This window comes from Larus michahellis, chromosome 2 (genome assembly GCF_964199755.1).
Source record: "Larus michahellis chromosome 2, bLarMic1.1, whole genome shotgun sequence".
In the NCBI taxonomy this organism is placed as follows: domain Eukaryota; kingdom Metazoa; phylum Chordata; class Aves; order Charadriiformes; family Laridae; genus Larus; species Larus michahellis.
Window position 1 is genome coordinate 113542202 of NC_133897.1, and position 26450 is coordinate 113568651.

Sequence of the window (26450 nt, forward strand, 5' to 3'; positions counted from 1 at the left end):
ATAGACTAGCCGCGGACTTATGTGAGCTTGAACAAGGCCCTTATGTCTGTGTTTTTCACTTGAGTAAATTAGTATTCAATTTTATTTTTTTTTGGTACTAGCTTGTGAATGGTTTATCTGATGATATAAGGCTTCATCGCTGTGCACACAAATACAAGTAACTGGCTTCAAAAGTTAGCCTCAGCCAGAATTATTGCGTTATTGGCATTTTTCTCAATGTCCTTGCAAAACTCGACACTGGAGGCTTTAAATGTCATTTGCTGAAGGTTCTTTCAGAGGGAGAGTCTGTATCTTCATTTCTAAAATATATGTGGTATTTTAATGCACCGTGAAGTAGATACAACTTTCTAAAAAAAATGATGGGGAAAAAGAATGGGACTTGCTGGAGGACTGGTGCTTATTTGCTTGAATATGACCAACTAGAATTTTTTTCTCCTGAATGAAAAGCAGTCCCTTTATTGCACAGAATCAGTTGTGAATGAAGTTTGAAAAACAAACTGATTTTAAAAAATAATTACGAGACTAATTGGTCATTAAGTTTTGAAGCTATATAATCAGGCTTAATGTGGATGGCCTCACAACCTTAATTGCTTAATAGTGTGCTTAACCTATGTTAGTAAGACCATTTCAATTACTGCTGTTGGTATAGTGAGAGATGCCAACAATACCTGTCGAATACACATATTACAGCATTTCAATTTAACAAAATTTTCATATGTAAGCAATATTAACGAGAATGCTGATATTTGCCTTTCCCATTTGTCAATAACTCCACTTTTTTTTTTTTTCTTCCCTCCCTCATCTTTATGTTTCTGCATTTTCCATACCTCTTATCCCATCACCTGCTACACTAAGATTTTTTTCCTTTACTTGATGTGGTCCTCTTTTGTCTCTCCATGCATCTGATGGATGACTAATGGTGACTTTACCCTCTCTCATTAGTCTGTAATTCACTCCTCACTCTGCCAGTCAGTAATGAAGTCCATTTCTGGTTAGTAAGAGAAAAAAACCTGACTACTGAAGCAGCACACATCAGACACACCAGCCTTTCTGATGGACTCCTAAGCTAAAAGGGACAGGCTCTGGTTACAGTCTGTTTTTCACTTGTCTAGGTTTTCTTTTGTCTTCAGAAAAAGTAGGAAATTTGGAGGCACAGATGAAACAGGAAATGAGAGAAATTGAAAGGGAGAATATGGATGACACCGGAAGGAAAAAAGGGGGGGACGGGAAAGTTATATTTGGGAAAGAAGGGGATACATGAAGTTTGATAGTAGAATTTATATAAATGTCGTCTTTGATCATGCAAATTATGTTCAGTTTGAGAATGGGCATGTATACAAATCCAGTACTATTGCCATGCTATTGACAGATTGGCATTTTAGTATGCTGTGGACCTTATATTCAGACTGAATATAGAAATGGGGATCTGTACAGGAGCATGAAGCATGTGCTGCTTGTTTCTCTCTAGCACATATAAATCAGTATTTTCATTTGCCTTTCCCCAAAATGTTTTTCTTTAAAGAATTAAAGTGTAAATGCAAGGCGATACACTTAACCTTTACTTCTTACTCACAACTCTTAATAAGAACAAATATTAATAATATTTATATTCAGGTGTACTTAACATTCATCAAAACTGTCAGTTAAAGCAGCATTAACATCACCAGTAGTTGTTCTTCATATATGCTTTTTCAACAGAAAAACCTTACAGCCTCTCACAAATGTAGGGGAAATTGACTGCTGCTTGTATGCCAGAATGGTCATTTTGGGATAATGAAAGCTTTGCAGAATTTCTTCTAAATACTGTATGTTGTTGTAGAATAAGCTATTATGAAATAGCTCTAGTTGTGAGCTGGCTTTGGTATAATTACTTCATTTACAAATAACTGTTCTGGAGCAATTAGGTAGTATTACACTGTGCGGCTCTGCAGTAATCCCCTTCTAATTTCCAGTATAGAGCTAACTGTGGTGCTTTACTTCCTATAGCTGAAGTGGTATACAGAGTGAACTGAAGCTTCATCAGGGATGAAATAAACATTACACATTTATATAGGAAAGCTAAGTGTATGTGCTAGGAGTAGCTAGATGAATATGTTGGCACTGCTTACATGAGAGATGGTGTCAAATTCTAGTGGAAATTTAAATGTTTTTTCATGAGTGGGGAGGGAACAGTTAGTTACTTCTATGATTTTGGAGTTGATTTGTGAATTTGTGAATTCCGTGATTTAGGAAGTTGATTTAAATGGTGATTAGTGAAACAGATAAAACTGAAGGCTGGTGTGTGCAGATTAAAATCCGCCCAGGCGCCCAGGTTCTAGAGATGTTGGCTGGAATATATTGCTGCTTTCATGTGGTCTGGAAGTCAAGAGAAGCAGAACAGTTTCATTTTATTCTGGCAACTTCTTTTCAAAGTTACTTCACAAACAGAAGAAATGGAAGTTATTTTCACTTTCTTCTGTGATTCTTTTAGTTTTGCTTGATTTCTAAAACTCAGTTCAATGTGATTCTGTATCTAGAGAATACATGAGACCTGATAGAATGAAATGAAGTGCTAATGAATGAGAAAAACAAGTACGAGTTTGCTTCTGAGATCTAATTTTTTATATTACTATTTCTTTTCAGTTTTTTTTGTTTTGACAAGTTGCAGCTTTTTTTCTAGTAGCCTGCTACTTTAAGGCGTAGACTTGTACCTTCAGGAGATAGTTTGAAAAGAGCACTTAAAAATACTTCCTCTGCCAAACGGAAAAATACTGTTCCAAGCAAATGTTATGGAGAATGTAATTGTACACAGTGATTTTTCCAAAGTGCCTAAAATAGAAACTTTCAGTCTTGATGTGAAGCAAAATTCTCCACCCAGGTTTTGTTTATACTGTGTGAAAGCCTGGTCCTGACTGTATTGTACAGTGCAAAAAATATATAATACAGACGTATTCCCCAGCTGTAAGAGCTTCTGCTTTAAGAAGCCGTGTGTAATAATTTTAACTGATACTGCCATGCTCTGTTTGCTGTGGTGATGACCAAACCATAAATATGGTTATAAACAACAGAAAAGTCTAAACTGAAATGGCAGACATACTGCAGTATTGAAGCCTGCTTGAATCTGTATTTGGAGGTGCCACCCATCTAAGCTAAAGACAAAGCTGAGGAATGGATGAAAAGAATGAGAACTCTTTAGTGGAAATTTTTGGTGTTGTTGCTTGGTCTTTATAGGAAACATAATGCAAAAAGAAAAAGCTCTACTGTAACCCCATCAGACTGCAAGATTAGTCTCTATTCAGTACACAGTGGAACATATGCTTCAGCATTTGGAATAATTGAGCTCTTATCTAAATTGGTAAGCTTAAGGTTCAGGTTCCTGCATAGCAGCCGGAATTCCCCAGAACAGCACAAATGCCTTTTTGATAGTGAATTATGGTGTTGTATTACCAAGCCAGTTACGTACACAGTGCTGGTTTGTTTGTTGGTTTGAACTGACCTTACTAAGATCGCAGAGCCATGTACTTAAAAGTTAAGGAATGTAAGAACTAAGGTGACTTTACAGTTCTAATTCATTCCTGGGCATGAATTTTTCAAATCTTTAATTGCATCATCTCATCTGTCTGTGATCCTCACAAAGCCAGAGCTTACTTAGTCGCTGAGGAAGATGGGGGCTCACTTTACGTGAGCAGCTCTTCAATATTGTCAGGCAACGTGGCCACTCTCTTAAGTGCTGCATAATAGATGAAACCTCTTCTGAAGAAAAAAGGATCTGATGTTTTTGGTACTCATTGCTCTCTTACTAGAGTGCTTCATAAAGAAATTTATGAATTCAATTTCACAGCAAACATAGTCAATTTGGGGAAAGGGAGTGTTGCCGTTACTTTACCAGTGGGTGGGCAAACTGTAGAGGTATCAAAATGTCACCATTTTGAGTGCCTAGTGTCCAAAGCTTTATACATAGCTCTTGACATGCTTAATACAGGGCTCTTGTTGGCTTTCACTGTAGTGGTGGTATTTCTTCAGCAGTGAAGACATGGAGTTGAGACTGCAATCAAATGAGCAGTGTGCAATTACTCTGTGAAGAGTTTGGCTTGAGCATTTTGCGCAGCTTCACACTAGGCAAAGAAATGAATAAGGTTTCTCAGCATTTTACTTCTTTCACTCTGTTTTGATTGTAATATCACAGTGAGCAGCTCCTGCACCTTCTTGCCATTGCTTGCTTGCTTCCATCATCAGATAGTTCTGCTATGTGAAGGAACTGCGTGATTGCATAGGGAGACCAATCTAAATGCCAGTTCTTGCTGTTTAATCATGCTGCTGTGGTGGGGCAAAAGCTGCATCAGCCAGATCAGCTCTTTGATATGGTTTGTAGCCTGGCTGCATGAACAGTTGTGTTGGCATAATGGAAAGGCCAGCAGCAAGTTTTGGGTTTGGGAGGGTGGGAACTGCCTGAAGCAAATCTGGAAACAATTTAAGAAGCATTGCTGCCAAACATGCAGCCTCAGACAAATTTCTTTTCCTCCCTCCCCTCCCCACATCAGTCACTTTCTGTCTGCTGCAAGGAATGAGGCAGGGGTCCTAAGAAGTGAGAACGAGATCCTAGTGTTGTGGTACAAGCCTCTTGTACCCTTAGATCATGTCCTGGTCATGTTTTGAAATAGCAGCCTTATGGGAAAGTTGGGAGTGAGTCCCTCCAGCACTGGCATTGGGTCCTGGTTCCAGTTTCTTGTCCAGCAGGTTTCAGTCTCCCTTCCCTTTAGTCGCTACTTTTATCTCCTTCTCACTCACCTCAGCCCTCCATCCCTCCTTACCCAGCCTGGTGGTTCCTCATTCTGCTGTTTCCCATCTGTAGCCTTTTCAAAACAGTTGCTCTTAGGAAGAGGGGCTGTGTACATTCTGTCTGCAGTGATGATGGCTTTCTCCATCTCAAAACATGTTCAGCAAGGAAGGACTCTGCAATATGTAGCTGCTGTGCTCTCTGTCAGCTACTGGGCAGGTGCAAATGTAGGGTGTTTTCAAGGCCTCTTAGCTCAGCCACATTTGGGCAGGTTTTCACACAGATGGAAAAAACATGTTGAGATGTAAAAAGACTTCTTTCTCTGGCATGTTTCAAGCCCTTCTTCCAGAAGTGAAGAAGCTAGGCCTTGTCAGATAAGAGGACCAGAATTCAACATAGGAAGAAAATAGGTAGTTTTGCCAGCTTTAGTCTTGAAAACAGCTAGTGTACTTTGGTGGTTTTTGGTTTTTTGTTGTTGTGTTGTTTTGTTCTGTTGTTTTTTGGTTTGTTTTTTTTTTTTCTGAGAAAACCTCATCCTCATGAAGAACTGCAGCTTACGCTATCTTGTGTTCGAAGGAGTGCTCTGGCAAATTTTTATAAGGAAGCGAAAGATGAGTTACTATGATAGGAAGTACAAGGCAACTTTAATAGTAGAAGGTGCTGCAAGCTCCCAATAGGAAGTTAGAATGAAATTAGAAACTTAGACTGAGGTTGGTAACATTTTATTCTCTTTTTTTTTTTTTTTTTTTTAGAAATACTGCAAGTAGTAGTATTTCCTATTTCCTTTCCTTACATTACCACCATATGTCGAATTTATCTTTCAAAATTTATGATGTCATTAACTATTACGTTTGTCCTATTTGCAGGTGCTTATTTCGGTCAACTGTCATGTTTAGTGCTACAGACATAGTGTTCACCGTGCTAGAATTTAGCCTTCTGTTATCAGTTCATTTTCATTAATTCAAGTCTGCTAAAACTTGCACATAATTTTGAGTAGTCTTCTGCAGGATCTGACTTTTTCAATACAAACTTCAGGATGTCTGTATTGCTTATGGACTTCAAGCTGTGGATGTTTCAGAACACCTAAAGTTTAAATAAAAAAGCTTTTATCTTTTGTGTTCCTGTTACTGTTTTGGGAAGACAAACAGAGCAGATTAGAAGACTTTTTTTCTTTATGGTCGTGAACAGCAAACCTATTTGGTATTGATTTATCTAGGATTTCATTTTGTATTTTGGAACTTTGTCAACAATTAATAAATTTTACAGAGGACTTTGGTATTTTTTTTTATAGGAAAAGTAATTTAAGTCTGTAGCGAAAGAAATGGAGTCCATAGACATTTGATTACTTTGTGTGCTGTGATCTGTTCTGTTCATATTGTCCTCAGTGAAGAAGAGACAGTACACAGTATGGTACTTGCTTTGTCTTTGTTTTGTTTTATTCAGGCCTAAGTTGTCTCTTGTAACCAGTGTTTAAGAAAGCCAAGTGCTGCATGCATTGGCTATATTAAATATAAATGCAAGTTACATGCTTCTATCTAGCAAAAGTTTGTCTTTTTAATGTATCATGGTAATTTGAAGTATTCCAAGGAAGATGGCTCTGGTCATAACATTAAGTTTTACCTGAATAATTCATATGTAACAATTTAGTAAGGCATGCGTATCCTGTGAACAGTATACATCTTATTACTTAAAATATTGGAAATGAAATTACTGTGACTTGAGAGTAATTGATGAGTTTTCATTATGTGGTTTTTATAGTTAATCAGTTCTCTAGTAGTAACTACAGATGTCAGCAAATTCTGAAAGGACAGAAATACTTGGGTCTGATCAGGCATGTGGTAATGACCTACTTCTTAAATTGAAACTGTATTTTTAATAGTTGGAATTTAATCCACGTTTGTATTTCTTCTCATGTTTCTCCTCTCATCCCCCAAATAGATGTGCATGTTCCGTGGGGATTAGGATTCATTCAAGCAGTGCATTGCTTTCTGAATTAAAAGAATGAATTAAATATTATTTTTAAATAGTGACCAACTTTGATGAAAAACATACCTGAAAAGTTTAACAGAAGCAATGGCAAAGATGCAGGACTTCTTCCGTCTGATGGAAATATCAGTAGTCTTAAAAAGCAAAGAATGAAAGAAAGCATTGGTGGTTGTGGTTGGTTGTCCTGCTCAGTGGGATGTTTCCTGCATGAGAGGCTGTGCTCAGAAGCACCCCTCAGTTTGTTTCTTCTCAGAGTCGTACCAGTGGGGTTTGCTTTCTGCTTAGCAGGATTCTTGGAAGTAGGTGATGCTCATAGGGAGTTCAGACAGATTCTGATACACACAATGTTTGGTGGATTGTTCTCTTTTTGCTTGTCTTTTTAGTAGTTTAGCAGTACATAGTGTAGTTGTGCCTGGTTTTGCAAAATCATGGTTCTTGTCAAAATGAAGCTTGACATAAACATGCTGACATGAACACTTGAGAACATAGTTTGTACGCATGGGACTATAAAAAGCTTATTCTGGCAGTATGCTTTTAAATATTTATTGTGCCTTGTTTGGTTTTATTTTGACCCTGACAGAGCCAACAGTACGGGCAGAACTGATGGAACAGGTGCCTCATATTGCTATGTTCTGTCAAGAAAACAGACCTTCAATCCCATATGCTTTTTCCAAATACTTACTGCCTATTGTGGTACGATACCTTGCAGACCAGAACAACCAGGTAAGTGTCTTTTACAAATAGTTTATTATTCAGTTGAATATATCTGGTGTGAGGTTTTTCAGTTTAAGTAATTTAGTATCATACAAGTGTGTAATATTTCAGGGTAAAAAGGTTTTGAATGACATGAAATACGTGGCACTCTGAACTTTAATTAAAGAAAGTTTCCAACATTTTTTCATCTGACTTGATCTGTTCTGATTTGGACCCTTTTATCTGGTATTGTATTCTTATAGATGAAATCAAACAGTCATTTTGATAAGCTGACATAGTTAAATTCTGGCAAAAAGGAACTGTAGTTATGAAAAACTGACTCCTTGGTATAATTTAATTTTTTAATGCTATTATGTATCTTCAGAACCAGTGATTTGTATATCCATCCAATAAACTTTTTGGATTGAATTTGTGTGGTTTGTTTCTTTGCAAGTATGAGTTAGCTTGTCTAAAGCTTTCTCTAGGCTTCTCCATGTCATTTCAGACTAGACTAATCCTAGGTGATACATTGCTTTAAGTAAGTGTTTTAGGCCTCTTGAGTTTGTCACTTCTTTTTCTTGCCCTTTCCAGGTTTTCCATAATTAAAAATAGGTACCAAAACCTATTTTTCTTAATTGTTGGTTTGCTAATTCATGTGTTATAGAAGAACTATACTTCTGCTTGATATTCTCTTGCTAGCAGATCAGCAGTCGTGTTCATCACCTTAACTTCTGTTGATACTCCATAGTTCATTTGTCTGGTTTGCTCTGAAACAAAGATCTCAAAGCTATTTTCAAAATTCCTGCACTGCAGTATATAGTCTTTTGTTTTATGTAATGTCTCTTCTGATTAACTTACTTTTTGAGAGGCAGGGGTTAGCCACATATGAAGTCAATTATATTAATGGTTATCTTATTTTTTTTGTACAGTCTTTTTTTGTTAGATGGGACTAAGCAAAGTTGTGTCTCAGCATTTAACATACATTTGAAGTAAAAACAGTTATTCATTGTCAGCCAAACTTGTTAATCTCAGAAAAAGAGGATTTGTTTAATAAAATTCACATTCCTTAGAACTTTGTTACTCCCAATTAGTTGTGCTGTTTTTCTTGCGTGAGCTTTGCCATGATTGCTTTTTTTTGACATTGCTTTCCTGTGTTTTGGGAAGTAAGTAGGGAGCGCTTTTATAATAGCACTGCTTTAGTTTACAATATACAGGATTTCTTGAGTTGAAACATAGTTTGTTTCAAACATGAAGTGTTTGCAAAAGTGGTTTTGGTGCACCTTTTGCTGAGTGCAATTGATGTAGGTGTGTGGCAGTAGAGAGGTACAGCTTCCAAAATACAGGACACATATTTAGACAAAAAAACCCTCAAAGAACTGTCTTCAAATTCCTTTGTTCAATTTTTGTTTTTATGATAGGTAAGAAAAACAAGCCAGGCAGCACTGTTAGTTCTGTTGGAGCAAGAACTTATAGAGAGATATGATGTGGAGACCAAAGTATGCCCTGTTCTGATAGATCTGACAGCTCCAGACAGCAACGATGATGTGAAGACCGAAGCCGTGGCTGTAAGTAACAGCAATACTAAAATCACACAGTATAACATTTGCTTCAGTGCTTGATGTTGCAGTGATGGTAGTGTGTTTCCAAGATGCACATCCATGTGGTAATAAGGAGAAAAAATTACATTGCTATCCACGACTACTCTGTAACTTTTTCCGTGCTGTGTTACAGTCAAGTCAAGGTTAGATTTAAAGTCAATAGCTTATACATGCTGTAAAGAAAAAACCCAGCTGGACAAGACAGTGCAGAGAATTAATTTTATTGACTTCTAAAGCATGTGCTATTGATGGCTTTTTAGTTTTTTCAGGTTTGTTTGTTTTATGGAAGCTTAAATTGCATATGTGGAAAATTTCCATCAGTGGAAAATCTTTAATGCTTAAATTCTGTCAGTCTTTGCTGTGTGTCTGTTCTCTTTATTGATTTTGGTTTGTTTTATTGGATGAAATAATAAGCATCTGAGTTGAAATCATAGTTGGCAAGTGGGTTGTTTTTGCATTAGGCACAACCTTAATAATTAAAAATCATTATGTAACAAATTAAAATAGTAAGAAATTTAATAAGTTAATTTATAAAGGAGAAATGGTGCTTATGTTTTCCTTGAATTTTTGCAATTTATTTTGGTGCTTTTTGCTGGGTTATTTATTTATTTTAAATTCTTTTTGGTTGAGGGAGCCCTCATCAATATTTTACTTTCATGATGTGGCTAGACTCATAAACTATAAGCAGGCTGGGCATTATTGTATTTGGCACCAAATTTCTAGTACTTTCTTGAAGAAGCTTACAAATACATACGGGAATAAAATTTAAAGCAGAATTGTTTTATCCATTTTTGTTGTTTTGAAGATATTGAATCCTGAGAAAGGTTTCCATAGCTCATCAAACCCCTAGAGGTTATAATAACAATTTATTATTTTTCTAGGAAAATGAATTAAGTAGTTCTGCTGATGTGATTAGGGAAGTTAAACATAAAATTCTTTTAGATTACCTTCTTTTTTTAAAAAGATGTAGTAAAAATCCAAATAAAAGAGCAGTTAGAGGGAAAAGCTGTCACTTTCTTTGTTACAATATGCTTTTTCAGTTATTTTATGCTAGGGAGTTGTGTGCGCGCAGTATGGAGTGTTGTGATTAATTTTTAAATTATACAGAAGTCGTGTAAGTCAAGCACATTAATTGTCAGCAATTTTCTGTTCATTGTAAATATATATTCATTAAGTATTGGAATAGTAAAAGAGTCTTGTACTTGGTGGTTTTTTTATTATTTTATAAGTGGTAAAATAGAGTAATTTCTGAGAATTCAGTTATCTGCATTAGTTAGGAATTTGATTTAGTTTGGTGAAAGAGCAATGTCTTCTATAGCTGTGTTACATCATGACAGGGGAAGGGTTAAAAAGAAAAAAAAGAAAAAGCTTTTTTGCAGAAGTTGACAAACCTTCTCAATTCAAAATACAGATTTTTTTTCCAATATTTTTCACAGTTTTCAATAAAACAATGTGCATCAGAATGAAAAGTAAATGTAAAAAGCCTCTGCTTAACTGACATGGAATTGTGTGTTGTGTAAGCATCCCTGATTAGTGTTTGTCTTGCCATTAGATAATGTGCAAAATGGCCTCCATGGTGGGAAAGGACATCACGGAAAGACTTGTTCTTCCTAGGTTTTGCGAGATGTGCTGTGACTGCAGAATGTTTCATGTTCGTAAGGTATGAATTATCAGCATCTGATCTGGATTATCTGTAAAAGGAGTGGCATCAACTTGGGACTTATATTTGTCTTTTCTGCTAGATCTCATCTGTGACATGTATAAGCTATGGGGTTTCTTTTGTAGCTTGCATTTCCACAGATTTTATATTTGACACTCAGTATTTTCCAAAGTCCCTACCTTTATTATCACAAACAAAGAAAGAATCTGCTTCTCCTTATGGTTGTGTAGGTAGCTACAGAAACGTGAACAAACTGTAACTGATAGGACGTCAGCCATCTGAGCTCATATCTCTGTGTGTAGATGGAATTAAAGATGCTCATTAAGATGAAATAAACCAGTACTCCATCATGGTATTTAGGTGCTGAGGCTGTGTTTTGGTTTCACCCTGACATTGCATAGCTTATTTACCTTAATAACTGCTTCTATTCTTTCATTTGACAACACTTTGAATGCATTTTATGCTCCTTGCTTTTCTCTGAAGTTCTGGGTTGGTTTGTGATTTAAAAAGGCCGATTAAACTTGAAAACTTTTTTTTTTTTTTTTTTTTTTTTTTTTTTTTTAAACCATGGGAACTGATGGAATGGGGAAGTTATTGAGACTGAGTTTGCACCAAAACCTGTTTTTATGGTTTTAACAGCTCTTTACATTTTTCCTTTGATTTTGTTTGCGGTATTAAAACTGTGATCTTTGTGGTTATTTCTTGCATTTTGTCTGCAAGGTATGTGCAGCCAATTTTGGAGATATCTGCAGTGTGGTTGGGCAGCAAGCCACTGAAGAAATGCTGGTAAGCCGTTTCTTAAAGGATTTTTCTTTTTAATACAAGTCAGTAGCAGAGTTAGACAAGGTACAGAGAAGGACAGCTAAAATGATTAAGACAACTGCTACATTCCCTTAGTAGGGAGAGACTAAAAGAGCTGTGACTCTTCAGTTTTGCTGATGTGAGGGTATGACTGACATTTACAAAATTTTGAAGACAGTTACTATGAATACAGAACTCTTACTTGCCAAGTCATACAGTCCAGAGCTAAGGGGTACTCGATTTTGGATCTGGGAGAAGGTTTTAAACCAGACTGAAGAAAACACCTCGGGCAGTGGAGACAGAGTATTTTCAAGTTCAAATATACATTATGCAAGATGTAGGCAGGAATATGTCTTCTAATGTTTATAAATGCAATGAGAGATTGCAGATACAGGAGGAGCACGGCGGGTATAGACTGATAGAAGCGGTGAGTCTTATGTGGTCTCTTTAACGGCATCACTTAATGCTGCTGTTCATTTATTTAACATTAAAAAGTCAGTTTTCCTGACTCAAACAAAGTCTCAAAACCCTCCTGGGAAGGACTGAAAGAGAAAGAAAGGCAGAGAAAATAAATACATTTGAGCAATAACAAATGAAGTAAAGGGAAGAGATAACAAATTCAAAATGGAAAAGCGGGGAGCTGGATGAAGCAGTGAGCAGAGGATCCTTAACAGTGTCCCCCATTCCTCTGGCAGGTCCAAGGAGCTGGTGGATGTTGCTGGGCAGGAGACATGACAGGGCTAGGGAGCAGAAATCAACCTGACAGTCTCTGGGATCCTTCTTCAGGCTTTCTGTTTTGGGGCGTGCGGACAGTGAGCTTATGGAGGGCCAGAGGAGGTTGATGAGTCAGTGCCATGAATTAGCGAGGGACTTACATGGAGAGAGTGTAAATGCAGGCATGGCTTTAACAAGAGGCTCTGCAGCCTGCTGCAGATGTGGTGTTGGGACAGGTACACCTAGTGTGACCCTCAAGGCATTTCTTATCTTCCTACAGCATTTGCTGCATTTTTCCCTAGGTACTATGCGATTCATTTGATAATGAAGTATCACAGATTTACATCCCGTATGTTTCGTCATTGGGGATGTAAATTGATTTCTCACACAAATGCCCTCTTAGTGATACATGTAATGAATTTGGATTACAACTTTGTAGATGGTGCAATAATGTGTGGCTGGACGATTGGGGATCTCTTTCCATAACAGAAAATACCATTTTCTGCTCTCTTAGGATTATTTAAAAAAAAAAAAAAAAGAGGTAAAAAGCTGAATAGCTTTAGATAAAACTTCATTTTGTAACATAAATGGCTTTTTTTTTTTTTTAATCAGAAGTAAAGTCCAGAAAACTTTGCTGCAGAAAGCAGGAACAGCTGAACATCAATAACAGAACAGAGTTGTAGCGCAGTCCTTGTATTACTTGCATCTTACCACTCTGCCTGTTGCAAGCGAAGGCAGCCATGTGATGACCTGCATGTCTTTGACTGACTCATTTGCACTTTGTCTGCTGTTCCATCCTTACCATTATTGTTTCCAAAACAAGGGAGCACCTGAGCAACTTCAAAATGCTTCAGTTTTATTAGTGAAACCACTGCTCTGTTCCAACCTGTTTTCTCTTGCACCAAATGCAGTGTTTCTCTCCTTCCCCTATTCCTCTATGCAGTTAAAGTCCTGCTTTGTAGGGTAGGTGGTGACAGAGATTGGTAAATCTGACAACGAAACGTTTAGGTGGAAAAGAAAGGTTTTCTTTCTTTCTGAAGATGCTCTTCCTTTGCATTTCATTGAGAAACTTACAAAAATCTGAATAGGTCTCTGATAGTTAAAACGTTAACCATCAGTATTCTTGATGGTTTTGTTCTTTCAATGTTATCTGCTTCAAAAGAATGGTGTAGAGGTGAGGTTTCATCTTACAATAGGTTTTCTGGGCTTGGGGATATTTTTGGAGGGTTTTTTGGGTCTGGGTTGTGGTTTTGGTTGTGGGTTTTTTTTTTTTTTACATAAATCAGGTTAGAAAGTTAGTGCTTCCTTGCTATTCTTCGGACAGGTGAATTGTTCTTACCTGTACCCGTATGTAACATGAGAGCAACTGATAAGAAGAGTGGTGATACTGAATGTGTGTTCTTTGTCGTGCAAATGTTAAACTAATGCATCTGAGTATGAGGACAGAGAACAAGATGAAGGGAATGAATGTGAAAAAAGAACTTGCTTTGAAACAGGTACTGCCTGTTAAGACTTGCAGACTTACTCACTATGTTCTTAACAGCTGCCAAGGTTTTTCCAGCTCTGCTCTGATAACGTGTGGGGAGTTAGGAAAGCTTGTGCTGAATGCTTCATGGCAGTTTCTTGTGCAACATCACAGGAAGTCCGGAGGACAAAATTGTCAACCCTTTTTATTAATTTGATTAGTGATCCTTCACGATGGGTAAGCATTGCTTTTTATTTCTTGAATAGTTGTCATATTTAAAGGATTTTACTGCGATATTCTGTATAGAACTTCTCCCCATAGGTGTGGATAACGCAACTTGTTTCATGCACCTCAAGCAAAATTCTTCTTAGATTGCTTAGTTTGTCAATGGGTGTAGAGAGTCCCTCACGTTTTCACTGCAGCATGTCAGAAAAACTGTCAGGGGAGAGCTTTTCTTAGCTGCAGAGCTGCCAGTGACTTAACGTTGCTGAAAGTCATTAACAAAACTGGAAAATTAGATGTGTTTTATTTGTATTTCTTCAGGTTCCCTACCACCACCTCCTTTTCTGGGGGGGAGTGGGGTGGTGCAGTAGGGGTTTGTGTGTGTGTGTTGTTAATTTTGGTGGGGTTTTTTTGTTCTGGTTTTGGGTATTTTGGTTTGTTTGGGGGCTTTTTGTTTGTTTTGGTTTTTTTTTTATTTTTATTTTTGTCTTGAAGATATACTCTTCAAACCTTGTTAAGTCTGTTATTGAGCAGACTACTTCCGAGAGCCAAAAGTAGACCTTTTGCACGGGAGCATGAGTTCTTGGATCCTGGAAAGTCGTGCAGGCTGTAGCCCAGCAGAATTAACCAAATAATAAAAATGGAGGTAGATATGGTAATTGTTGAGAAGGGGAGAATAAATAGTAGGAGAAAGGAGGAGCAAATGAACAACATAAACAAATAGGAAAGGGGAAGAAATGCAGAGCTTATCATCAGTCAGACCTATAGTAGTGAAATGTCTGTTCACTGCACGTAATTTTTTTCCTTTCAAGTTGTTAAAATTCTCAACTGAGAATCTGCTTCTACTGTATAAATAATTTTGATTTCTTTGGTTGTGGGCAATAGGCCTGTCAACTTAGTTACCTATAATTCAACTGGTTTTACCCTGCTTTTTCTTAACTTTTTTTTTACTTGGCACTTTAGCTGGCTGACTCTTTCCAGACAAGAGCCTCTGCTGTTGATTTCCTCAGTAGGTTTATTACCCTTCCAATTCCTAGTAGCAGGCATTTATGTTTTATAGGACAGCAAGCTTTATATATTTAAATATTTTTTTTTTCATCTTGGACCCTCTCACTAGGTCCGTCAAGCAGCTTTTCAGTCTCTGGGGCCTTTCATATCAACTTTTGCTAATCCATCCAGCAGTGGCCAGTACTTTAAAGAAGAAGATGGTAAAAACCCAGAAGATTGTGGTTCTGCACAGGAAAACAGGTAAAGAATTTGCTAAATCTACAGATTATTTTTTTCTTCCTTGTTTGTCTTCTGTATGAACTGCAAGTTAAGAAAATAAAATTTCCTGTATAACTTGAGTATTTGTCTTGGTAAATGGAAAGACCTGAAAATTATCATTTTAGTTAATAGACTACCGGAATTTTCAGTTATTTACTAAAGACACATGACTGTTCAGTAACTTAGGATACCTTAGGATATACCTTCTGTGATGAAATGACTGACTTGATAGACAAGGGATAGTGGTGGATATAGTTTACCTAGATTGCAGTAAGGCTTTTGACATGGTCTTCCATAAGATCCTCATAGGGAAGCTGATGAAGTATGGGCTGACAGTGAAGTGGATTGACAGCTGGCTGAATGGCCGAGCCCAGAGGGTGCTGATCAGCGACACACAGGTGGAGGCCAATGGCTGGGTGTGTACCTCAGGCATCAATATTAGGTCTAGTCCTGTTTAACATCTTCATTCATGATCTGGATGGTGGAGCAGGGTGTACCCTCAGCAAGTTTGTTGATGACACAAAACTGGGAGGGGTGGCTGATGTGCCAGAGGGTCATGCTGCCATCCAGAGGGGCCTCAATAGGCTGGAGAAATGGGCTGTCAGGAACCTCTTGAAGTTCAATAAGAAGTGCAAAGTTCTGCACATGGGGAGGAGGAACAACCCCAGCCATCAATACGTGCTGGGGTCTGACCAGATGGAGAGTGGCTCTGCAGAAAAGGCCCTAAGGGCCAGGACGAACACCAGGTTGACCATGAGGTAGCAATGTGCCCTTGCAGTGAAGGCCAATTGTATCCTGGTCTGCATTAGGAGGAGTGTTGCCAGCAGGTCGAGGGAGGTGATTCTTCTCCTCTGCTCAGCACTGGTGATGCCGCAGGTGGAGTGTTGGGTCCAGTTCCGGGCTCCCCATTATAAAAGACACATGGGTATACTGGAGAGAGTCCAGTGAAGTGCCACAAAGATGATGAAGGGACTGGAGCATCTCTCTTATGAGGAAAAGCTGAGAGAGCTGGGACTGCTCAGCCTGGAGAAGAGAAGGCTCAGAGGCGATCTTAATATCTTATCAATGTAAACAAATACCTGAAGGGAGAGTGCAAAGAGGACAGAGCCAGGCTCTTTTCAGTGGAGCCCAGTGACAGGGCCAGAGGCAGTGGGCACAACCTGAAACACAGGAGGTTCCCTCTGAACATCAGGAAACACTTTTTCATTGTGAGGGTGACCGAGCATTGGCACAGGTTACCCAGGGAGGTTGTGGAGTCTCCATCCTCCAAAATATTCAAAAGACATCTGGACATAGTCCTGAGCAACTGGTTTTGGGTGGCCCTGCTTGAACAGGGGGGTTGACCCAGATGACCTCCAGAGGTCCCTTCCAACCTCAACCGTTCTGTGATTCTGTGATTTGTTTTGATGTGTTGTAAGTAAATCTGGTTTGATAAATAGCAAGCTGATAGCTTGCTCTAGATGTGTGTGAATTTTCAAGAGCATCTGCTTGCAACAAGTGTATTTTGTTTTTTAAATGTTCGTTTGCTTTGGCACTCAACAGTGAACAAGTCAGGACTACAGAAGATGTCACAACAGAGGATGAGCACAACAGCACAGAGGATCTGTCTTCACATGTTGATAATGATGATTTTGTAACAAAACTTGAAAATGCCATGGAAGATCAAAATACAGTGTCAAATAACTCCCAGAGGGAAAGTGATTTCCAAACTGAGTCATCCTTCCGTTGCACTTTGTCTTCAGAATCTTGTGGGGAAATGGCTGAGGAGAGTGAGCGAAGTTCTCATTGCTGTACAGCAGGTCTGCGGGAGGCTGGTCTGAATTCACAAGAAACCTCTCTTTCAGAGCAGGAATTGTATAACTCTTTCCATTTCTGGAGGACTCCACTTCCTGAAATAGATATTGACTTCGAGCTTCAGCAGACTTCTGAGATAATACTCGATAGAGAAATTCAGGAACTCACTATGCCAGTGTCTTCAAACATTCCTATGGCAACAAGGAAAGAATTGGAAGAAATGATAGAAAATTTGGAACCCCATATGGACGATCCAGATGTTAAAGGTATAGTAAAGAAATTGAAGCATTTTTAGTGTTTGGAGATACGCATATGTTGCTTTAGCGGTTTGGGCTTTAACCTTTCAGTTGTTTTATAAGTCAGAAGTACTACTTTCTCCTGGTCCCCAAAGAGATTGTATCTATTTTGATTTAATTGTGAAAATTGATGATGAACTAAAAGGGAACTTGCGTTTGTGTACAGATGTTTAAAGGTAGTATGATTCCTTCCATAAACTGAATACACATAACAGTTAGCAGTATAAACTTCTGGCTGCCTGTTTTGACAGTATAACCAAATAGATGGTTCAGTGTCATAAGCTGTTAATCAGGAAATTAATTTGTAATGGCAGATTAGGATATTTTAAAAAAAAATACTGATGTGTGATAAATGATTTTCATTCTATGCATTATCCATTTTATTGTTAATGAATTTAGTCTTCTCCATGTTTCTGCAAGGTCTTTATTATTGCAGTCTCATGTTGTTGACTCAAGCATGTCAAGTTTGTTGATCCAAACTGAATCTTGAAGTGAACGCACATCCTCCATTTTAAAAGCTCTTCCAAGGTGGGGAAGGGTTTCATAAGTATGAACAGCTGGTGGAGCAGCACCTCAGAGATACCTCCTGGGCTAAGGCAACTTGACTTTTTCACACATACCTACTGGAAATATGTTTTTCTCGGTATTGATTCTAAGGCACGTCAAGCTTGAGCGTCACAGTCAGAAAGTCCAGAGGTACCACTAAAGAAGAAGCTGTATTATTCTGGAGCTGAAGAATCCCTAGGGGAAGCATTCCTCTATACCAGAAAAAGTAGGAAGGAAAAAGAGGGACAAGTTGGGAGTGGCAAAAACATTTTAGAATAAACTGATGCTGCTTTCAGCTTCTTTTTGTTGTTAGTAGGTTGATATGCTAATAAGTTTTCCTTAGGGAAACTTAAGTAACGGGGAAAGAAGATGACTTCCACTGGGTTGAGGAGGATTGAGTGAGGGATCAATTAGATCAATTAGATATTCACAAGTCCGTGGGCCCCGATGGGATGCACCCGAGAGTGCTGAGGGAGCTGGTGGAAGTCATTGCTGGGCCGCTCTCCATCATCTTTGAAAGGTCCTGGAGAACAGGCGAGGTGCCTGAGGGCTGGAGGAAAGCCAATGTCACTCCAGTCTTCAAAAAAGGCAAGAAGGAGGAGCCGGGGAACTACAGGCCGGTCAGCCTCACCTCCATGCCTGGAAAGATGATGGAACAGCTTGTTCTGGGCGTCATCTCAAGGCACGTGGAGGAAAAGAAGGCTATCAGAAGTACTCAACATGGATTCACCAAGGGGAAATCATGTCTGACTAATCTGATAGCCTTCTATGATGGCATGACTGGATGGATAGATGAGGGGATGGGGAGGGCAGTAGATGTGGTCTACCTTGACTTAAGCAAGGCGTTTGACACGGTCTCCCACAGCATCCTCATAGGGAAGCTTAGGAAGAGTGGGCTTGATGAATGGACAGTAAGGTGGATAGATAACTGGTTGAAAGACAGAGATCAGAGGATAGTGATTAGGGGCACAGAGTCTGGTTGGAGGTCAGTGATGAGTGGTGTTCCCCAGGGGTCAGTACTGGGTCCAGTCCTCTTCAATATATTCATCAATGACCTGGATGAGGGGATAGAGTGCACCCTCAGCAAGTTTGCCAATGACACAAAGCTGGGGGGGGTGGCTGACACACCAGAAGGCTGTGCCGCCATACAGAGAGACCTGGACAGGTTGGAGATTTGGGCAAAGAGGAACCTTATGAAATTCAATAAGGGCAAGTGTAGGGTGCTGCACCTGGGGAGGAATAACGCCATGCACCAGTACAGGTTGGGGGCTGACCTGCTGGAGAGCAGCTCGGTGGAAAGAGACCTGGGAGTCCTGGTGGACAACAGGATGACCATGAGGCAGCAATGTGCCCTCGTGGCCAAGAAGGCCAATGGCATCCTGGGCTGCATCAAGAAGAGTGTGGCCAGCAGGTCGAGGGAGGTCATCCTCCCCCTCTACTCTGCCTTGGTGAGGTTGCACGTGGAGTACTCTGTCTAGTTCTGGGCTCCCTGGTTCAAGAAGGACAGGGAACTGCTGGAGAGGGTGCAGCAAAGGGCTACGAAGATGATTAGGGGACTGGAGCACCTCTCTTATGAAGAAAGGCTGAGGGATTTGGGTCTCTTCAGTCTGGAAAAAAGACGGCTGAGGGGGGACCTTATTAACACTTACAAATACTTAAAGGGTGGGTGTCAGGAGGATGGGGCCAGGCTCTTTTCAGTGGTGCCCGGGGACAGGATAAGAGGTAATGGGCACAAACTTGACCATAGGAAGTTCCACCTAAACATGAGGAGGAACTTCTTTCCTTTGAGGGTGGCAGAGCACTGGAACAGGCTGCCCAGAGAGGTGGTGGAGTCTCTGTCTCTGAAGACATTCAAAACCCGCCTGGACGTGTTCCTGTGTAACCTGCTCTAGGTGACCCTGCTCTGGCAGGGGGGTTGGACTAGATGATCTCCAGAGGTCCCTTCCAACCCTATGATTATATGATTCTATGATTCTAAATCCATTTTGGGCTGCTTCTATTTAATCTGTTGGGAAGTCAGCAGATGAAACTTTGTTACTTTGGGCACTCTCTCTAAGGAAAGACATAAGAAAAAACATTCATCCTTGCTAATGATAGTCTTCACATAACCCATCTCTGAAGCCCACTGTTAAAACATGTGGTGCTCTTTAGGTTTGTTTTATAAATCCTTGTTCTGTCCAGTTACAGAACATATCTTAAACACTTTTAATGAAGATTTATGTAGGCATCCATTTATACATCCAGAATTGTTCTGTGTTAGGGGGTTGTTTCCGTTGTGTGTGTTCGTGTCTTGTTTCAGAGGTTGTTTTTTTTTTTTTTGTAGCTCTCTTGACTGGGTGTCAAGAGGTTTTCTGTGCAGTTGTTGACTAGCACTTGGGCGTTTCAGTAGAAGAAAACTGTTGGCAACACCATGGATTCCTGGTACCCACAAGTTAGGAAGGATTTGAATTAGGGTTATCAGTGCCATGCTTCCTAATGTGGGGTGGGGGCGGGTGGTCTTAATTACTCAGTAACCTTTGTATTCCGTACAGTACCTCTGACTTGGTCAAGGCTGTGTAGGGAAGCTCCATGAAACACACCTTCTAAACCTTGTACTCTTTTTTTTTTTTTCTTTTTTTTTTTTCCCCCCTCTCGCCTATACTCTCATTATTCAGTCTAAATACTTCAGAAGCTAGAATTTAACAACATGCCTGTTTCGGTAATGTTGCTATTTTAATTTTACACAAAGTGTATTGAGGTATAAGGAAATTGAGACCAAAACTGACAGAATAGTGTTCATTTTGCATGCTTGTCTCAAACACTAAAGTGCACATAGAAGTGGTAGTGGTAGGTGTCCAGACTTTAGTCCCTGAGTAGCTGACTTAATGCCTATGTGTTAGACCATACCCTCCATATATTCTGATAAGAGGGAAGTAGATTCCCTTTGGGGGTGATCCAGAAGATGAGAGCCCTGTCTGCCTCTTTGCTCATGGCAATACCAGGAATAATCCTTCCATCTTTACCATCTAAAACTGTTGTTGCAAACTGATGGTATAAATATTCAGTCCAAAGGTTGCCTTGATTTGTTATTTTTATAGAAATTTTATGAAACTTCTTAATTTCACAGATAACTTTGTTTCCAGTATATTTGGCTTACAAGTGTTTGCCAAACAGCACTGGTCCCAAGCAGTGCTTAGGGTCTCTCCCTGCCCCTCTGCCCCACAAGACTAGCTATTACGTTTTTATGAGTCTTGTACTATAAGTGAGCTGGTTCTTGACAGCAAAGACTAGATGTTGGTTTTCCTTTCTTTCTTTCTCTTTTTCTTTCTTTCTTTCTTTCTCTTTTTCTTTCTTTCTTTCTTTCTCTTTTTCTTTCTTTCTTTCTTTCTCTTTTTCTTTCTTTCTTTCTTTCTCTTTTTCTTTCTTTCTTTCTTTCTTTCTTTCTTTCTTTCTTTCTTTCTTTCTTTCTTTCTTTCTCTTTTTCTTTCTTTCTTTCTCTTTTTCTTTCTTTCTTTCTCTTTTTCTTTCTTTCTTTCTCTTTTTCTTTCTTTCTCTTTTTCTTTCTTTCTTTCTCTTTTTCTTTCTTTCTTTCTTTCTTTCTCTTTTTCTTTCTTTCTTTCTTTCTTTCTCTTTTTCTTTCTTTCTTTCTTTCTCTTTTTCTTTCTTTCTTTCTTTCTTTCTTTCTCTTTTTCTTTCTTTCTTTTTCTCTTTTTCTTTCTTTCTTTCTTTCTTTTTCTCTTTTTCTTTCTTTCTTTCTTTCTTTTTCTCTTTTTCTTTCTTTCTTTCTTTCTCTTTTTCTTTCTTTCTTTCTTTCTTTCTCTTTTTCTTTCTTTCTTTCTTTCTTTCTCTTTTTCTTTCTTTCTCTCTTTCTCTTTTTCTCTTTTTCTTTCTTTCTCTCTTTCTCTTTTTCTTTCTTTCTCTCTTTCTCTCTTTCTCTTTTTCTTTCTTTCTCTCTTTCTCTCTCTCTTTCTCTCTCTCTTTCTCTCTCTCTCTCTCTCTCTCTCTTTCTCTCTTTCTCTCTTTCTCTCTTTCTCTCTTTCTCTCTTTCTCTCTTTCTCTCTTTCTCTCTTTCTCTCTTTCTCTCTTTCTCTCTTTCTCTCTTTCTCTCTTTCTCTCTTTCTCTCTTTCTCTCTTTCTCTCTTTCTCTCTTTCTCTCTTTCTCTCTTTCTCTCTTTCTCTCTTTCTCTCTTTCTCTCTTTCTCTCTTTCTCTCTTTCTCTCTTTCTCTCTTTCTCTCTTTCTCTCTTTCTCTCTTTCTCTCTTTCTCTCTTTCTCTCTTTCTCTCTTTCTCTCTTTCTCTCTTTCTCTCTTTCTCTCTTTCTTTCTTTTTAAATCCCTGTGACCTTTTTCTTGCGCTTATTTTCTTCATTGGTTTGCTGTTGCCCAAGTCCTGGATTCCTGCTTCCATGTTGTGCTCCTGTCTTTATTGCTGCATTCTCAGTCAAGGGATGGGAGCAGAAGATGCTGTGTTCTCTGTGGTGGGTAAGCAGAGACCTGCCATATGGGGGAGCTCCTATAGGTACACATCATCTGGTGTCTATAGCAAATGGGGCAAGCATCCTAGAGACATCACGCAATGAAGTGGGGATGAGTTAGCAAAAGTATAGTTTGGGAATAAGACTGTAGTGTATGATGTTGTGCATGTGTCACTAAGCTTAAGTTGTTCAGATGACCTTAACTCTGGCTGTACCTAGCCTGTCAGTACTTGACAGGGCAACTTCAGCATCCTTCTCTTAACCACGTTTTGTTTTGGAGAATGTTTTCTCAACTTAAAAAAAGAAGAAAATTAATACCTGTTGTGTGGAACCATATTGGCCAGGGTCATTGGTGCAGGGTTTTTGAAAGTTCTTAAGATCACACTGAATTTTTATTATTTGACTACAGAATAACTGGTGATCATCGTAAAGTGATGTCTTTAATGGTACAATCAGCAGAGGTTGATGATTTCCATTTTGCTAGTTGGTTTCAGAGCCAGTCCCTGACAGCTGAGGCTCTTTCTGTGCTTTGCGCTGTATATGCATCCATAGCAACTACTATACTTTTTTAGCCCGATACCCTCCCTCCGTATGTATTTCCCCTCCTGGTTCCTTTTTTGTTTTCATTTCTCTTCCTTTCTGGATTCTGCATTCTACTTCACATGTCTCACCTCACCCTTCTATGTTGTGCGAGGTGCTTCTTTCCTCATCTGCTTGCATCATTATAGCAGAAGTACTGAGAACAGAATAACTTCATTTTTTGTCTAAGGGGTACGTCAGCATACAATGACAAGGGGAAAGATCTTTTGAAAGGCACGGCATTGCCAGCTTGTGCAGCCCGGAGTACGCTATGTTCAGTGCGTACCCCAATCCTCCAGATGTCTTGGCTGCCAAGCACTAACAGATTACTGTTTAGATACACAGAACTGTTTGTGGTTGTGTGGGTTTTTTTGGTATTTTTGTTTGTTTGTTTTGGGATTTTTTAGGTTTGTAATTTGACTGTGTTTTCTGTGTTTCTGTAGCGCACCTCCCTATCATCAGAGCAGTTTCCATTTCAAACTTCAAATCCTTGCTCCTAGGTATGGAGACTGATGAGGTCTCTAGCAAATACAATTTTTAACAGTGACCAGCAACTGCCATAGAATGTATTTTTTTTTTTTTCCGTAATCTCATTCTCAGAAAGGGATGAACTGCTTTAACTGAATCTCACTCCCAAAAATCTTTACCTTGAGGCTTTCTTTCCAGAACTAACTTGTGCCAAAGTGATAAAACTGAGTAATAGGTAGTTGAGCAGTCAGCAACCAAAGTAAAGACAGCCGGTCTTCTCACAGACAAACTCTACTGGCTAGCAGAGCTACGCAAGCTGTGCAAAGTTAAGCAGTGGTATGTAATCCCTGTTAATAGGACCTTTCTAATCCACTGGCCAGACATCCTGAGGGTCTCAAACTGGGGGATGGACCTTTCTAATCCACTGGCCAGACATCCTGAGGGTCTCAAACTGGGGGATGGAAACCTGCACATTCCTCTGAAGTGTGCCAGTTCTTTTAAAATTATTACAGGGTCTTTATTCAGGTCACCTTTTTCCAGTTCCCTGAGACTGCTGCCATCTTCACTTACTTCAGAGGCTGTTTTTCTTTCCCCAGATGTTTTTCTTTCTTTGTTTTTCTTTCCAGGAACGCTTTCTTCAGCTTTTTTTACCTCCTTATGTTCTGCATAGAAAGTGCTAAATTATGTAATGTCAGCTTTTCTTAATATTATTTGGGGGAAGAGAGAAAGCCTGTGTTGCAGGTTACTGGAGCTAACTGTGGCTTATTATAGGCTGCTTTGCCAAATGGAGACCTAACAGAGATAAACCAACCCAAATGTGGGGTCAATTGATCCCATTGCTTTACAAAAACAATGTTTATAATTCAGGTTACTAGCACTGCCTGCAGTAAAAGTCTAAAATATGTTGCTAAAGTAGAGAAGAAACTCTTCTTATTTTTATGTTTAAATAACTAGCATCTCTGTACCCATTGATGCAACCCGTAGCTTTTGTCTCTGAGTAAGAGGTGAGGGTAAGAAAGGCAGATGCTTTAGAAAAAAGAAGGGATCGTGTCACTTAGAAATATCAATGTCTACTAGTGAAACATGAGGAGAAACAGAAAACAACAATAAAGCATATTGCAAGGACAGAAACTTCTGAGGATCAGGAAATTTAATAAGGCCAGGTAAAATGTGGTTTTGAATTTAAAGATTGTGCCAGTTATTTAGGATGCAGGTACAGTAGCGAAGAGGAAATAATCCCTTGCTGAAAAATACTTCTCACCTGAAGCAAAAGTCAAAGGAAGAAAGAGTTAATTAGCAGATGGTTTAAGATCCAGTGAACATTGACTTTATCTTACTAATGTAATACATGAGTTCTGTGTTATGCACAAAACTGATGTTTACATTCCAGTTTTTACTGAAGGTAGTGGTGAAAGCTAGTTAGTTATCAGATTCCCTTCCAGTCTTCCCCACAAAATCTTGCTTCCCAAGAGCTCTGGGGCATTTCTCTGTGTCATGCGTGAGAGGGGAGCCGTATCCTTTACTTGTACTTTTAATGATTTTCTGGAAAACATTGCCTGTTTTATGGCTGTAGGAAAGATCTTTGTGGGAGATGGGGAGGAGCAGCAGCCATCTTGGTTAGGAGGGTATCAACACTATCAACACAAACCTTGGACTGTGTCTGTGTGTGGTGGGATTACATGGAGATGTGCCTTGGCACCGGAGCCCAGGGTGGTGAAGACAGCTCACTAGGATGCTGTCTCAAGTTTCAGTATCTTCAAGGCAGCCACCTAGAGTTGTGCACATATATGCAGATACTCACCTCACACACGCACTCTCTTTCTCTTCCTCCTTTCCTAAGCACTCAACCGTTCTGGAGCCTTCCTTAGTGACTGTGCTTGGGTCTTTTTTTGGCTAAGACCCTAAGATGTTTATGGACTTCAGGTCATTCAGTATTCAGTGGATGACAGCACTGGAGTCACCCTTGGTGACAAGACATATGGAGAAGCACTCAAAGAAGAAAGAAGGCACTTGACAACCAATGAAATCCTTGGGAGTTTGGCCTCTCCTGTCCTTCAGCCTCATATTTTGGGATTGTAGAATTGACAAGAAGCTGAGGAGGTGCACGTTTATGCCATATCTCCTCTAGGGCAGGCAGAGGCAATCAGGATACATGTAGTCTCTATCCTGTTAAGCCCCTAAACAAGGGTGGTCCAGGTGTACAGGCTGACAGTGGGGTATGGGTGGGGAACATGTCTTGGAAACTTCCCAATTACTGCTGTAGATACCTTCACTCTTATTACTAGAAGTAATCTTTGGAGCTCTGGATTTTTCAGTAAATACGTATTCAGTGTTGAAGCAGTATGTGTTACCTTGTCAGGGTAAGCTTTCTTGACTTTTAAGTGAAAATGAGGGGAGTGTACGGTTTTCATGAAACTGTCCTTCATGAAAGAAGTCTTCATGAAAAATCTCTCCTTGACGTGCAGCAGAACGTAATTCTCTTTAATTTTCTTGTTTGACTTCTCTAAATGAGAATAAATTGGAAATCAGACAGGCATTTCTTGCCCTAGCAAGTGCTCTGAAATGACCACCTGGTTTGCATGGTTTTGGGATGATTTATTTAACTTTTAAGTTTTGGAGGAATTTACTAACCTTGATCTTGTTTATTCTCATGGGCCTTAAAAGTACAGAGGTTTATTGTCAGTGAACTAACACTTTGAGTGAAGTCATAGCAAGCTTTTGTTAATCTTAAAAATTGTAAAACTAACTTTTATGTATTTGGAAGTATTACTATGCTGTTGTGTTTGTTTTTAAGTTTTTAACTTGCTGTGTTTTTTTGTGTTGAGGTGAATTACAGTAGTAGAGCAAGAATATCTTCAGTTATTCTGTTAGACATTTGATGCAGTTACAGAGCTAACATGGCATATTGTAAAGAATTATCTTTACTCCTGGTCATCAGACTCCACCTAGAAACCAGTGAACCTGTACTGTGTTTTCCAAATTTTGCTAGCTAGGATTATGCTGAGTTGTAATTTTCCTTCTTGTGACATATGTATTGTTTCTTCTATCCAACTTACTTTGTTTAATTCTTGTTAATAACCCTATCAAAAAAGTTAGAGGGAGAAATTCAGTTTCTGTAACTTAGTATGGCAATGTGGGATTAAAAATAAGCAT

General features: G+C 39.1%; 1 protein-coding gene across 6 annotated transcripts in view; it reads left to right on the forward strand.

The window, feature by feature from the left end:
• The window catches only part of PPP4R1 (protein phosphatase 4 regulatory subunit 1), a 69874-nt gene that overhangs the window by 26767 nt on the left and 16657 nt on the right, over positions 1-26450 (forward strand). For all 6 annotated transcript variants that reach the window (XM_074576637.1, XM_074576638.1, XM_074576639.1 and 3 more), the window contains 7 exons: positions 7323-7465; positions 8854-9000; positions 10586-10693; positions 11414-11479; positions 13752-13910; positions 15013-15143; positions 16704-17221. In XM_074576637.1, the coding sequence (XP_074432738.1) occupies positions 7323-7465; positions 8854-9000; positions 10586-10693; positions 11414-11479; positions 13752-13910; positions 15013-15143; positions 16704-17221 (1272 nt within the window). The remainder of the gene's footprint in view (positions 1-7322; positions 7466-8853; positions 9001-10585; positions 10694-11413; positions 11480-13751; positions 13911-15012; positions 15144-16703; positions 17222-26450) is intronic.